General features: G+C 41.9%; 1 protein-coding gene across 1 annotated transcript in view; it reads left to right on the top strand.

Annotated features, from left to right (window-relative positions):
* Positions 1 to 15,836, top strand: part of TOP1 (DNA topoisomerase I) — a 97,395-nt gene that overhangs the window by 16,553 nt on the left and 65,006 nt on the right. The window contains exon 3 of the mRNA XM_008274436.5: positions 13,964 to 14,066. Within this exon, the coding sequence (XP_008272658.1) occupies positions 13,964 to 14,066 (103 nt within the window). The remainder of the gene's footprint in view (positions 1 to 13,963; positions 14,067 to 15,836) is intronic.

Genomic DNA, 15,836 nt, shown 5'->3' with positions numbered 1-15,836 from the left:
TGCAGGCAGAATTTTTGTAACTCTGGCTACTTGCTGTGCATTAAGAGCTCACTTAATAGAAGAAAGGAGGACAGACCTACAGGAATGGGCCTGCCCTAATTGGACTGGCCTGAGAAGGTACATTTTCAGGTCAGACAAGTTCCTTTTCCCTTTTAAGTTCTGCCTCCTGGGAAAGGAGAAGCATTGCAATGCAGGGATGTCCTTGTGAAAATGTGATTCACTACAGAGAATTATATGAAATGCAAGTGTTTGTCTTAATTACTTCTGAAGGCAAGAGTAAAAAATTCCAACTCTTAAGTTTTGTATTTAGGAAACAAAGAAGAGTTAGTAAAAATGGGATTTGCTGTACAACTGAAGCTTAAAATAATTGCTCTGTATAGGTTTGTCTTACACCTCTGTGACTAATGTTTCAGGTGAAATGTTCTCTGAGCTTGTACTTGTTGAGGCTCTGATTGTCCAGTGGCTCTGTAGAAGCAGTCAGCTTAATCAGGCATACTTCTGCCTAGCTTTAAGGAACAATACAGCATATTGCAATGCCATTTAGGAAAAAGGCCCTTCACTGATCCAGCAGGTGAAACAGACGGTGGTAGGCAGAGAATCAGGACAAAGGAAGTCTCAACCCCAATTTTGTCACCTCTGACCAGAGGAGGTCCCACAGTATGATGCTTCAGAATCCTTGCCAATAAAAAAGAGGATGTTGTTCTGGATCAGTGCTATCTGATATAGAACTTTCAGTCATGATGGGGAATGTTCTATATCTGTGCTAATATGATAGATTAATCACATGAGGGTTTTGAGCCCTTGAAATATGGTTAGTGTGACTAAAGAATTTAAATATTTTACTTAATTTAAACTTAATATAGTGACATGGCTAACAGCTATTATATTGGACAACACAGTTACAGATTAGATTTATGTACATCACAACAGATTTGGGTAAAATGTGAAACAAAAACAAGGTGAAGGGGAGCCTGGATTACTTCTAGGAATTCTTGATTTGGGACAGATCTTTAACAGACTAATATCAGGCTCTGCCATATTTCACATTAATGTGTATTCCTCCCCTTATTAAGGAAAACTTGCCTATCTATGCAGCAAGGACCCTGTTGTTTATTAGAGTTTCAGCTTGTGCTTGGAGCCAGTTATTCCAGAAATCAGTAAAAACTACATATCTGAATATTTAAGAAAAAGGAACTTTTTAAAACTAAAGAATAGCTAGAAACCTCCTTGTTTAATAAAAAGATCCCTGAAGTTTGCTTATTTGCTAAGAAATTCCATCAGAGGAGGTTATCATTGTATGAACAAGTATGATGTTGTTTCAACTTCAAGGGAGATAAATAACAAATTTAACTAACCTGGTGCTTAAGAATGAACAGTGGGTCCAACAATGACCTACCTTCAAAGTTTTCTCATTTTGATTTTTGTCTAGGTTTCCAGAGCTGCTAGAATTTTAACCACTTTCAAATAAAGTTGATACATGGCTGACATTCATGGTCTGTTTGAAGGAAAAAGAAGGGAAGGTAGCTTAGCATGGATATTGTTTAGAAAAAAGTTTAAAGAGGAGTTGTAGATAAGAGCGAATATTTTTGGGGGGCCGATTGATGTAGCAGGTTAAGCTACTGCCTGCGAAGCTGGCATCCCATGAGTCTGCGTTTGTGTCGTGGCTGTTCCACTTGGCAATCCAGGTCCCTGGAAATGTGCCTGGGAAAGCTACGGAAGATGACCCAAGTACTAGGGCCCCTGCGTTCACGTGGGAGACCCTGATAAAGCTCCTGGCTTCTACCTGGCTCAGTCCTGATTGTTGGAGCTATTTGGGGAGTGACCCAGCAGATGGAAGATGTCTCTGTCTCCCCCTGCCACATACACACACTCCCTCTCTTTCTGTAACTCTGACTTTCAAATAATTATTTATTTATTTATTTAGAGAGGTCTTCCATCCACTGGTTCATTCCCCAAATGGCCACAACAGCTGGAGCTGGGCCCATCCGAAGCCAGGGGCCTAGAGTTTCTTCCAGATCTCCCCAGGTGGGTGCAGGGGCCCAAGCACTTGCGCCATCTTCCACTGTTTTCCCAGGCCATTAGAAGAGAGCTGGATTGGAAGAGGAGCAGCTGGGACACGAACCAGCACCCATATGGGATGCTGGAGCTGCAGGCTCAGATAAGTAAATAAATAATGAATAAATAAATTCAATAATAAATAAATTCAGATAAATAAATCTTTAAAAAGGGAGGGGGTGTTTTTTTTTTTTTTTATTTACATAGTGCTTTTGAGAAAAGCAGCATTTTTTCAGGAGTCATTGGGAGTAGTTTCTAGTCACTACTAGCTTACTATTGTGTAAACGATAGCTGGTTTTATATGGCCTGCAGAGAATGGTGTTTACTTTACTTAATAATTGGTGAAAAAGAATTGGGAGAGTATTATTTCAGTGATACAGGAATACTATAAAATGCAAATTCCACTGTCCATATTGGAACATAGCCATGCTTACTCATTTGCGTATGATATGTGGCTGCTTTTGTGTTACAGTGGCTGGCCTGAGTGCTTAGAATAGATGGAATGGGCCTCAAGGCTTAAACTATTTGCTAGCCCTTTACAGAAAAGCTTCGCTGACCTAAGTGTGTTTTTGTGTATCGCAGGAAGCTGCTGGTACTCTTGTCATGGTAGTTGGTAGCTTCTGGTTGCTGGTGGACACCATAAGCCAAGTGTCAAGAACTTACTCTGAGTTTGTAGCTGTATTAAGTCTTCATCTTTTTTTTAAAGGTGTTACATTAACTGAGTCCCAACAGCAAATTACCTGTCTTTCTCTAAGCACGGCTGAAGAAAATTTCTATATTTTTTAAAGATTTATTTGAAAGTCAGAGCTACACAGAGAGAGGAGAGGCAGAGAGAGAGAGAGAGAGATCTTCCATCCGATGGTTCATTCCCCAGTTGGCTGCAACGGCCGGAGCTGCGCTGATCCAAAGCTAGGAGCCAGGAGCTTCCTCCCGGTCTTTCACACTGGTGCAGGGGCCCAAGGACTTGGGCCATCCTCTACTGCTTTCCCAGGCCATAGCAGAGAGCTGGATTGGAAGTGGAGCAGTCAGGTCTCAAACCAGCGCCCATATGGGATGCTGGCACTGCAGGTGGCGGCTTTACCTGCTACACCATAGTGCCGGCCCTCAGATTATTTGACAGAAATTTTATTGTGAGTATCCTTTGGCAGAAGGTAACTTTTGATTGTACATATTGTTGGTGCTAGACTGCCAAGGCTGCCTGGTACCCAGGTTCTTGAAAGAATTCAGGAGGGAATCAGAATAGTGAATCACAAGCAACAAACATTTTACTGAGAAAGCAAAGATACACACTCCACAGACACAGTGGGGCCTACTAGAAGCAGAATTGTGAACTGTGTTTAATATTTGGGTTATTGAGTGAAAGAGAAGGTATATTCTAGTAAAGCGGAGGAATATTGATTCTTCTGGGAAGTAAAAACCCCTCTCCCCCAGTCTAGAACTCTTTTCCTTCCTGATATTATCTGCTGTTTCCTGTCACAGCAGCTGGTTGGTGTGTTGTTTAGAATGCTCTTATATTAAAATAAGCTTATAAGGACTATAGGTCAATCTAGGTCAGCCTTGGCTCCCTAAGCTGGTAAGAGCCTGGTCCAGGCAAGGGGTCTGTTTATTTTAAGCAAGGGTTACCAAATTCATATCCTGTGGGGTCTTGAGATAATACGCTTGCAGGTGGCTTAACTGCTCCCTTGGTTCCCTGTCTCATTATTACTCTTTCCCAGTTTCCTCCCGACATGCTTGAGTTGATTACTGTTTTTGAAGGAGGAGCCCGTCATATTTTATGGTTGTTTTAATCCTAAAAAACTGATAATCAATAGTGTAAAGGAATCTGGCTTAAAACATCATAAAGATCCCTCTTTATACCAGAAAGCTCTCTGCTTTTTGTTTATGAGAAATTAAAGAACTCTTTTTTCTCTTCCCTGATTTGACTGCCCTAAAAGCTTTTAAGATCATGAAATGGTTGATAAAAGGATCATATTCTTTGCTGATGACTTAGCCTTTTCTCCAAGAAAATGTAAATGCTTATGCTTGGATTGAGTGTGACTGCTTTAGAGATCCTAGATGAATAAAATAAGATTGGCAACGCTATTAGCCACCTACTGACTGCAGCTAAACTAATACAGCTATGCTTTTGCATAAGGAATGTTAACTGGTGATGTAAGTCCATCCCCTAAAAAACTTTTTAAGTACAGAGCTGTTAAGAATATGCGAGTTTTGGCTGGCGCCGCAGCTCAATAGGCTAATCCTCCGCCTTGTGGCGCCGGCACACTGGGTTCTAGTCCCGGTCGGGGCACCAGATTCTGTCCCGGTTGCCCCTCTTCCAGGCCAGCTCTCTGCTGTGGCCAGGGAGTGCAGTGAAGGATGGCCCAAGTGCTTGGGCCCTGCACCCGCATGGGAGACCAGGAGAAGCACCTGGCTCCTGGCTTTGGATCAGCACGGTGTGCCGGCCGCAGCGGCCATTGGAGGGTGAACCAACGGCAATGGAAGACCTTTCTCTCTGTCTCTCTCTCTCACTGTCCACTCTGCCTGTCAAAAAAAAAAAAAAAGCAAGTTTTACCTCTTTTTTCTTCTTTTTTTTTTTTTAAAGATTTATTTTATTTGAAAGAGTTACAGAGAGGTAGAGACAGACAGATAAGTCTTCCATCCACTGGTTCACTCCCCAGATGGCCGCAATGGCCAGAGCTGCGCCGGTCCAATGCCAGGAGCCAAGAGCTTCTTCCAGGTCTCCCACATGGATGCAGGGACCCAAGGACTTGGACTTGGGATCATCTACTATCCCAGGCCATAGCAGAGAGCTGGATTGGAAGAGGAGCAGCCAGGACTAGAACCGGCGCCCATATGGGATGCGCCACAGTGCCGGCCTCTTTACCTCTTTTTTCATAAGTGCTTTTCTATTCTGGATCTGAGGACAGGAAAGAAAATGAGACAAGCTTTTATGTGTTGTTGGCTGGTTGGGCAGGGTGATTGGGACTGGCTGTTACTTCATAGAAAGTGAATTCTTTGTTGTATGAAATGATTGGATAGTTCAGTTTATGTAAGTTAATCACAAGGGAGGATTGTAACCTCATTGACAGTTGTCCACATGTTTACAATTTCTTGTAGATTAATTCAGTTACAGCTATTCATGAATTAAAATGCTTCGGGATCACTTAACTTTTATGGACCCCAATTATTTCATCTATAAAAGATGAATTTACCCAAGATTATGGGTATATGGCACATGATGACTGAGATTTTAAAGTTCTTAACCACCAATTTATGCTACCTTCTTAAAGATCTGAATTAAGTGACTCGTACCCAGGGTCATACACTAAGTGGTAGAGCAGGAATTTGAATCAGACCTTTTCTCCAGCTTCCTTCATAGGTTCCCTCCATTCTGTGTTGCTCTATGATATCTGTAATCACGTTAGTCTTTGCCAGTGATCTTTTGTGCTCTACCTTATTTTAAAATGTTCAACCAAGCATTTTATAGATTTGACGTCCTTTTTCTTGTACTTTGTGTATGTCTGACTTCCCTATGGAGAATGAACTCTTATGTAAGAGTTGGAGCAGATGCTATACTTGTTTTCCAAACGTGTAACTTCATTGTTATTCTGGTATTAGGCCAGCTTTAATGGTTGGATCAGAATTTCCTGGACTTAATACTGAAGTGTCTTATTCCTAGGTGTTTTGCTTCTCTTTCTATCTAAGCAGAAGAATGTGATGAGCTAAAAGAAGTAAGAATATGTAACTTTAAAAAATTGTTTTTATTTGAAAGAGTGACTGAGAGGTGAGAGATACCGTCCATCCAGTGGTTCCCTTCCAAAATGGCCTTGATGGTCAAGGCAGAGCCAGGCTGAAGCCAGGAGCCAGGATTCGCACCCTGGTCTCCCACACGAATGGCAGGGGCCAAGTGCTTGGACATCTTCTGCAGCTTTCTGAAGGCATGTTAGCCGGGAGCTGGATCAGAAGCAGAGCAGCTGGGACTTCGAACAAGTATGGGATATGGGATGTGGGTGTCACAGGCAGTGGCTTACCCCATTGTGCCACAACGGCAACCTCTATGACAGATATTGTTACTACCTCTTACAGAATACATGCTTACTGATGGATAGCTGTTATTTTTAGTTAAAGGGAGATCTTTTCTTTTTTAAAAATATTTTATTTATTTGAGAGGTAGAGTTACAGAGAGAAAGGTCTTCCATCTGCTAGTTCTGTCCCCAAATGACCACAATGACTGGAACTGGGCCAATCCAAAACCGGGAGCCAGGAGCTTCTTCTTGGTCTTCCACGTGGTTACAGGGGCCCAAGCACTTGGCATTTTCTACTGCTTTCCCAGGCTATAAGCAGAGAGCTAGATCAGAAGAGGAGCAGCCTGGACATGAACCAGCGCCCATATGAGATGAGGGCACAGCAGGTGGAGGCTTAGCCTTCTACCTCGCTGCTCTGGATCCCCCCCACCCCCACCCTTTTTTTTTTTAAGATTTATTTATTTGACAGACAGTGACAGAAAGGGAGACAGAGCTCTTCCACCTGCTGGTTCATACCCAAATGGCCTCAATGGCCTGGGCTGATATAGAAACCTGGAACTCCATCCAGGTTTCCCACATGGGTACAAGGGCCCAAGCACTTGGTCCATTCTCAGCTGCTTTCTCAGGTGCATTAGTAGGGAGCTGGATTTTAACCAGAGCATCTGGAACTTGAACTAGCACTTTCATAATGTAATGCCAGTGATCTGCTATGCTATAATGCTGGGTCCTCCATTTCTTCAGTCTTTAATATTTATTGTCTTGCCAAGGCCCAAAGTCACCCAATTATTTGGATCCAAAGACTTTCGGCAGTGCATTGCTGGAACTGGGTTCTATTTCTGTTTTTCGGACTCAAATTTACCTTTTTTTTTTCTTCCTTAATCCTTTGCTATCACTTTTCTCTAGATTGCTTCAAAAATTTATACCGATTTTGTCTTTTTATTTTTTTAACCCTTTTACACATATTGCCCTTTAATTAACCTTACATATGACTTATTTTTGTTCCTTCCTTTTCTGTTTCAAGTAGCTCACTATCATCGTTAGGGCAGAACATCCTGACTTGTAAGTTTAATTTTATCTGTTAAACTGTTTCTTGCTGTTCTTTAACACAAATCTCTTTTAGCTAGGCTTGTCATCTTGTACCCTTATGAATACAGTAACAACTTAAAGAACTAGAAAGGATGAAATTTAGAGATAATCTTTAACTTATTCAAAGTCTCAAGTATACAGATAGAGTAGAATAATGAACTCCCCCATGTATCTGTCAACTAACTTCAGTAACTAGCAAGCAACCTATTTACTAATTTTTCCCTATGTCTCTCAGCCTCCCCTTCTCCCCTCTCCTTGCTCCATATATTTCAGCAAATCTTAGGCAACATTTACTTGCAAGTATTTCTTTATGTGTCTTTAGAGGTTATTTAGCCTATTTATCTTTCAATGTGCAGATCATTACTACAGTTTACTATCAGTTGGTTATTAAATGCTTTGGCATTCAGAAGGTCCCACATTCTGTTTGTGGGTAGTTCTACTTTTGTACTGACCCACATTTACTTCCCAGTCATTTATCCTCAGAATTCCCAGTCTGCCACACGAGCTATACTAAGTAAATTTATGTAATAGCTATTCATATATAATTGAAGAAGTTGCCATATATTGTACTTTTTGGTACTTGTCACAGCGTGCATAATATAATTTGAGCCTGTTGTAGACATACTATTTCTTTATAAAATAGGGATACTAGCCGGTGCCACAGCTCACTAGGCTAATCCTCTGCCTTGCGGCGCTGGCACACCGGGTTCTAGTCCTGGTCGGGGCGCTGGATTCTGTCCCGGTTGCCCCTCTTCCAGGCCAGCTCTCTGCTGTGGCCCGGGAGTGCAGTGGAGGATGGCCCAAGTGCTTGGGCCCTGCACCCCATGGGAGACCAGGATAAGTACCTGGCTCCTGCCATCGGATCAGCATGGTGCGCCAGCCGCAGCGCGCCGGCCGCGGCGTCCATTGGAGGGTGAACCAATGGCAAAGGAAGACCTTTCTCTCTGTCTCTCTCACTGTGCACTCTGTCTGTCAAAAAAAAGGGGGGGGGATACTTGGGGTTTCCCTAAGTTGTATTAGTGTGATAAGGGCTATGGCTAAATGTCTCACCAGACATTTAGATTTTGCATTTTTGGTTAGCAGTTGCTTTAAAAAACTTGCGGATCTCACTTTAAAATCAGATTTGAATATTTGTACTTTGGACAAGATAATGTTTTTGGTGGACTGTACTGTTATTGATATACTAGTGATCTGAAACTGACTGGAATTAACTTTTTAAAAAAAATTTATTTATTTGAAAGGCAGAGTTGCAGAGAGGCAGAGGCAAAAAGAGAGAGGTCTTTCATCCACTGGTTCACTCCCCAAGGGCCACAACAGTGGAGCTGGGCTGATCTGAAGCCAGGAAATTCTTCCAGGTCTCCCACATGGGTGCAGGGACTCAAGGACTTGGGCCATCTTCTACTGCTTTCCTAGGCCGTATTAGAGAGCTGGATCGGAAGCTAAGCAGCCAGGGAACTGGTGCCCTTATGGGATGCCTGCACTCAGGCAGTGGCTTTACCCAGTATGCCACAGCACTAGTCTTTGGAATTAACATTTATCTTCCATTTAGTTTTATTTTTCTTTAAGAGTTTAATGCTTTATAGTGACTTGCTTTTCCTTTATGTACACCAGTACCTGTCAGAATAAAATTGTAATGCTTGGTAATCTTTAAAAATGAAAATTTTCATTATAAAAATGACTCATTTTTGAAATCTGAGAAAAGATGATGAAGTGAACACCAGATACCACAAGTTCAAAAACTCGTAAATCATATCCAATATGGCGCAACAGGTTAAGCTGCTGCCTGCAACATAGTATCCCACATGAGCTCCAGTTGAAGTCTCACTGCTGTACTTCTGATCCAGTTCCCTACAAATGTACCTGGGAAAGCAGTGAAGATGACCCAAGTTCTTGGTCCTCTGCCATCCACATGGGAGACCCAGATGGAGGTTTAGGCTCCTGGTTTTAGCCTAGCTCAATCCTGGCTGTTAAGGCCATTTTGGGAGTGAACCAGTGGATAGAAGATCTCTCTCTCCTTCCTTCCCTTGGTGTCTGTAACTATGCCTTTGAAAGAGGGTAAGAAAGAGACAGAGAGATTGAGATCTTTGATCTGCTGGTTCACTCCCCAAATGGCCCCAACAGCTGGAGCTGAACTGGTCTGAACTCAGGAACCAGGAACTTCTCAAGGTCTCCCACATGGATGCAGGGTCCCAAGCACTTGGGCTGTCTTCCACTGCTTTCCCAGGCATATTAGCAGGAGCTGGTTCAGAAGTGGAGCAGCTGGACCTCAAACCTATGACCATATGGATGCCAGTGCCATAGGCAACAGCTTTACCCACTACATCACAGCGCCAGCCCCTAAAATTTTTTTTAAAAAAACTCATAAATCTACTACCTACGATAACTACTTCTATTTTGACGTCTTCCAATTCTTGGTATATGTTTATGGATTTGTTGAATTATACCAGTGATTTTTTTTGTTTGTTTCTTAAATGTCTCTCTGTTATACCTTTGGGTATAACATAATAGCAAATCTTGATGTTCTGAAGCTTGTTTACTGCAACAGTCAAATGACACATTTTGTCTTAGGTTGTAGTATTGCTGCTTGCATTGTTATTGTGGCTTGAGGCAGAAGTTAGGGGAATTACCATCATCAAGTAAACAGAGGCTACCAACGTCGTTTTGTGTATTGACTCAGTGTTTTAGAATTGGGGACTTGAGATTTTTTAGAAGTTGGAGGGTTCTTTGTGCTGAATGGAAGATTGTGTTCAAATCCTTCTGACAATGTATAATTTGTATTTTTCCCATCTCTGTGAGGTTAGAATTTCTTATAACCATGGGTATTATGATCATGCAAATTTCATTTTTCAAGACCTGGCACAGAATAGATGCCCAATGGATTATGCCTGATATGGCTTCTTTTGCTATGAGCCAGAAATGGGATGAACATACACATTGCTTACACATTGTTACTTATCTATTGCTATGAAACACACACCTCAGAATTAGTAGCATAAGACACATACACACTTAATTTTTCATGTAGTTTTTGTGAGTCAGGAATCTAGGCTCAATCTAGCTGGGTGATTTTGACTGGGATTTTTCAGAAAAGTGCAGTTGGCATAATGACCAGTCTGTGGTCATCTGAAGGCTTAATTGAAACTGGAGGATGCACTTCAAAGATAGTTCATTCATGTGGTTGTTGGCAGGAAGGCATACAGGTCATTCTGTAGGGCTCTTGCATATACTAATATATGGTAGCTGGTTTTCTGAAGAACAAGGAGGAAGCTCTGATGCCTTTTACGACCTACTATTGAAAGTTGAATACTACCATTTTCACTTTATTTTTTTAAGAATGAGTCACTAAGTCCATTTGTGTATTCAAGAAGATGGGAGTTGGGCCATATCTCTTGAGAAATTTAATAATCCGTTGGAATACTCTTTAACAAATAAATATTTTCTTTTTATTTAAAAGAGATACCTTCCATCTACTGATTTACTTCTCAAATGCCTGTAACAGCTGAGGCTGGGCCAGGGTAGAAACAGGAGGTAGGAACTCAGTTGGATCTCCTACGTGAATGGCAGAGATCCTGTGAACCTTTTACTTTCTAGGGTTTGCATTATTAGCAGGAATCTGGGATCAGAAGTGGAGCCAGGACTCATACCCCATCTACTCTGATATGAGATGTGAGCATCCATTGGGATGCCAAATACCTTCCCTCTGTTGGACGTACTTTAAGATCACCATACACTTGTTGGGTAATAATTGATAATAATTAATATTCAGCATTGGGGTGAACTGACTCAAATGAACTAACTTCCTTTTTTTTTTTTTTTTTTTTTTTAAGATTTATTTTGAAAGAGTTACAGAGAGATAGAAATCTTCTTCCTCTAGTTTACTCCCAAGATGGCCACAATGGCAAGTGTTGGGCCAGGCTGAAGCCAGGAACCAGGAGCTTCATTTTCTTCTCCCATGTGGCTGGCAGAGGCCCAACGACTTGGACCATCTTCCACTGTTTTTCCCAGGCCATTAGCAGGGAGCCGGATCGGAAGCGGAGCAGCCAGGACTTTGCACCCCAGTGCTCACTCACATAGGATGACAGTGTTGCAGGTGGCGACTTTACTCATTATGCCACAACGAACTAATTTCATGTTGAATGGCCCTTTTGATACACACTTGAGTCACTGACCTAAATAAAATAAGTAGGGAGCTATACCCTGTTCATGGATCAGAAGGTACTTCTCTCCAGATTACCCTGTGAACACCAACCTCCAGCTGTTATTTTTTGTTAAAAAAAAAAATTGACAGGCTGTATCTAAAACTTAAGGAAATGCAGAAGACAGTATAACCAAAATAGTTTTTTAAAAAGAAAGCATACTTATATTTCCTGTTTAAAATATACTGTGAAGTTAGACTAGTGAAGACAGTGTGTTTATGTAGGGATCAAATAGGGGATCCAGAAATAGACCTGGATTAGGTTATATGGCTACTTCATTTGTAGTGAATAGGCCAAGACAATTTGATAGAGAAAAGGTCATCTTTTCAAAACTTGTGCTAGAGGTATCTGGACATGTCTTTAGATAAGAAAATAAATCTTAGTACTTAACCCATACAAAACTACTAGGTAGAATATAATAAAATTTATGTGACCTTTGGTAAGATTTCTTAGGGAATAGAACATAAACCATAAAATGAGGAATTGATTAAGTAGACTTGTTTACACTTTAAACTTTATTTACACTTTAAAACTCATATTCTTTGAAAGATACCATTAAGAAATTAAAGGCAAACCAATGACTGGGAGAAAATACTCATGATATTCATAATATAGGTGGCTAACAAGTCTGCAAACTTAAATATATTTTAAGAAGCTCTTATAAATCAATAGAGAGAGATAAATTTAATGGTAAGATTTAAACAGTTGCTTGCTTCAGAGGAGATGTGTGAGTGGTCAACAAGCACATGGAAAGATGCTTATCATTAAATATTTAATCATTGTGAGTAAGTGATGGGCATTGGGAGTAGTGGTCAAGATGCCACTTTGGATGCTTACATCTCACATCAGAGTGCTTGGATTCATGTCCTGGCTCTGCTCCCAATTCCAGCTTCCTGCTAATATGTACCCTCAGAGGCATCAGGTAATAATGGCCCAAGTAGTTGGGTCCCCTGACCCAGCCTTGGTTTGGGCATTTGGGTAGTGAGTGAGCTGATGGGAAATTTCTGTCTTTCAAATAAATAAAAAGTAAGTTTAAAAAGAGGAACATGAACTAAAACCATTGTGAGCTATCACAATACAGCTGCTAGAATAGCTAAAATTAAAGACAAAATATGAGATACTGGTGAAAATTAGTAGCATTTAGAATTCTTAATGAATTGATGATTGGGGTATATAATGGTATGGCCACTTGGGAATATAATTTGCTGATGTCCAATAAATTTAAAGCCACACTTATCATATGACACACCAATTTCATTTGTAAGTATTTAACCATGAGAAATGAAAGCACATCTGTAGAAAGACTTGTGTGGATGTTCAAAGAGCATATGTATAATAACAAATCCCTAGAAAGAACCCAGATGTCCATTAACAGGTGCATGGATAAATTGCAGTATATTGTATAATGAAACAACCATTCAGCAGTATGAGTGGATATCAAAAAATATGCTGAATGAAATAAACCCACAAGAATAAATCCTATATAATTTCATTCACAAGGAACTTGTAATCTAGACAGATCTAATGTGTAGTGCCATCAGAGAAGTATTTGCTTTAGGCTAGGGTGGTAGAAGTTAGGGATTGAATAAGAAGGGGCACAGAGGAGATCTCGGAGATAATTGAATTGTTTTAAATTTTGATTGGTAGGGACTGTACTTGTGTATATGTTTGTCTAAACTCATCTCACTATTTTTTTTTAAAGATTTATTTACTTATTTGAAAGAGTTACAGGGACAAAGGCAGAGAGAGAGGTCTTCCATCTGCTGGTTCACTCCCCAAATGGCCGCGGTGGCCGGAACTGGGCTGATCAGAAGACAGGAGCTTCTTCCAGGTCTCCCATGTAGGTGCAGAGACCCAAGCACTTGGGCCATCTTCCATTGTTTTCTTGGGCCACAGGCAGAGAGCAGGATTGGAAGTAGAGCAGCCAGGATTCGAACCAGCGCTCATATGGGATGCCGGCACTACAGGCAGTATCTTTACCCACTACCACACACTGCTGGCCCCGTCTCAGTTTTCTTGAGATGTGTGGATTTTATTATATAGAAATTATACCTCTGGGCTGGCGCCATGTCTCACTTGGTTAATCCTCTGCCTGCAGCACCTGCATCTTCCAGTCCAGCTCTCTGCTGTGGCCAGGGAAGGCAGTGGAGGATGGCCCAAGTGCTTGGGCCCTGCACCCCATGGGAGACCAGGAGAAGCACCTGGCTCCTGGCTTTGGATCAGCACGGTGCGCCGGCTGCAGTGCAGCGGCCATTAGGGGGTGAACCAACAGAAAAGGAAGACCTTTCTCTCTCTCTCTCTCTCTCTCTCTCTCTCTGTCCACTCTGCCTGTCAAAAAATAAATAAGTACACCAGGTCTAAGGGAGAAGAATGTCCCTTCATTTTCTAGTGGAGTTGGCTCCCCTCCCTTTTCTCCTCACATCTTAGTGTGATAAATTTCTTGGTATTAGTTGCAGGGTGCTGGGGTGCCTTTTTTGGACTTTTTTGTGAAATCTTTTCTTCTTGTGGAATATGCTGTGCTGTTACGGCTGCTGAATCATTGCTTCTTAACCAGGTTGTTAAGGTAAGAGAGTGAAGTTAGCTCCTGATTCCTTTTAACTGACTCACCTCTTATGGTTGCAGATTCTCATAAACATAAAGATAAACACAAAGATCGAGAACACCGACACAAAGAGCACAAGAAGGACAAAGACAAGGACCGGGAAAAGTCCAAGCATAGCAACAGGTAAGGATTGAATCAGCAAGTACCTACCTCATCATTTGGCAGTATATTGGCCATTGCTTGGTTTACTGGAATAGGCATTAAGTTGACTCATAGGTATAGCAGGTATAACAAAGTAAGCAGAGACTATATTTGATATTAATGTTGCTAAGAGGATGACCTCTACCCCATATGGCCACAAGGGCCGGAGCTGTGCCGATCCAAAGCCAGGAGCTTCTTCTGGGTCTTCCATTTGTGTGCAGGGGCCTAAGGACTTGGGCCATCTTCTGCTATCCCAGGCCACAGCAGAGAGCTGGATCAGAAGTGGAGCAGCCGGAACTCAAACCAGTGCCCATATGGGATGCTGGCACTGTAGGCGGCCCCAACATATGGTCTTTTAAGTCAGGTATGGGTTCATTGTAACACTTTGTGGTGTGTAGTCAAATGTCCAGATATTTGCCTCTGTAAAAGGTGACTGGTCTGGGGACCTGAGATCTTTTTTCCTTCCTTTCTATTATTTAAAGACTGTATTTTACAAATTCTTAACTTGGGCTTCCACAGTCTATGAAATTATATACAAAAAGTTGAATTTATGTGATGATCTAGAGTAGAATATTCCTAGTGTTCTGTCGCTCCCCGTCTTCGTGGAGGAACGACACAGGACCCTGCGCTGTTCTTTTGTCTGCTCGGCCCTCCCCGGGTTTGCTGCTGGTTCTTCCCGGGTTGGCTACTGTCCCTTCCACCTCCGTGGAAGGGCGGTTCCCCCTGTCACATTCCCCACTTCCGCAGGGGAGCGGCACACCGCCGGCCGGCTCTCTCGGGGGCTGCACAGGTGTTCGTTCAGATAGATGTTCCCCTTAGATGTTCCTGGTGCATGTTGTCTTTCTCCTCCTTTATAGTCCTCTTCCGCCAATCCCAACTCGGCTGCCCACACGCCGAGTACGCTGCTCTCCTCCAATCAGGAGCAGGATCAGCTCCTGGAGGTCATCACTCAAGTTGGCAAGAGGCAGCTGCGTAGAAGCTGTTTCCTCCTCTCCCAGCGCCATATTGTGGGAGAGCAGATGCATAGAATAAGTCTTAATTCCAGTAACTTAGTCTAGTCCGGGTTGCTCCCCACAGTGTTCATCAAGTTATCAGAGGGTTTCAGCTCCCCTGGCTCCCACAAAAACCAGTAACTACCAATACAGAAAGATGTTTTTCTTGTTCATTTTGCTGTTTCTTGATGTAGGAGGCAAGTGGTTAAACTCACTCATTGAAAATGAGATTTGTGCTTTGATTTTGATTTAAAGACAGTTGTGGGACAGGTGTGTGGCATGTAGTGTAGCAGTTAGATGCCCCTTGGCTATGTTGCCGATTCCAGCTTCCTTTTAATGTGCATTTTGGCAGGCAACAGGTGATGATGGCTCCAGTAGTTGGGTTCCTACCACACATGTGAGAGACTTGGATTGAATTTCTGGCTTAGACTTGTCCCAGTTCCAGCTATTGAAGATAGGAATGAACCGGTGAATAGAATGATTTCTCTCTTATCTGTGAAATAAGTATATTTTTAAAAAGTAACAGATGAGAAAGCCTTATGTGATACTACCATAGCGGCATGGGTTTTGTTGAAGGGGAATATAAAGATCCTTCATTGATTGTAAGACATGTTTCCATTCTAGAGTCCCTTAGAACTACTTCAGTAGTTTATCTTACTGGTGCGTGTTTGTGTGTGTGTGTGTTTGTTTGTATAAAGCACTTTATTTATTTGAAAATTTAGAGTTACACAGGGAGATAAGGAGAGGCAGAGAGGTCTTC

The sequence above is a fragment of the Oryctolagus cuniculus genome, chromosome 11 (genome assembly GCF_051225735.1).
Source record: "Oryctolagus cuniculus isolate XC-2025 breed Fujian yellow rabbit chromosome 11, ASM5122573v1, whole genome shotgun sequence".
Lineage (NCBI taxonomy): Eukaryota > Metazoa > Chordata > Mammalia > Lagomorpha > Leporidae > Oryctolagus > Oryctolagus cuniculus.
The sequence above is the reverse complement of the archived record's forward strand: the minus strand, read 5'-3'. Positions and strand labels throughout refer to the sequence as shown.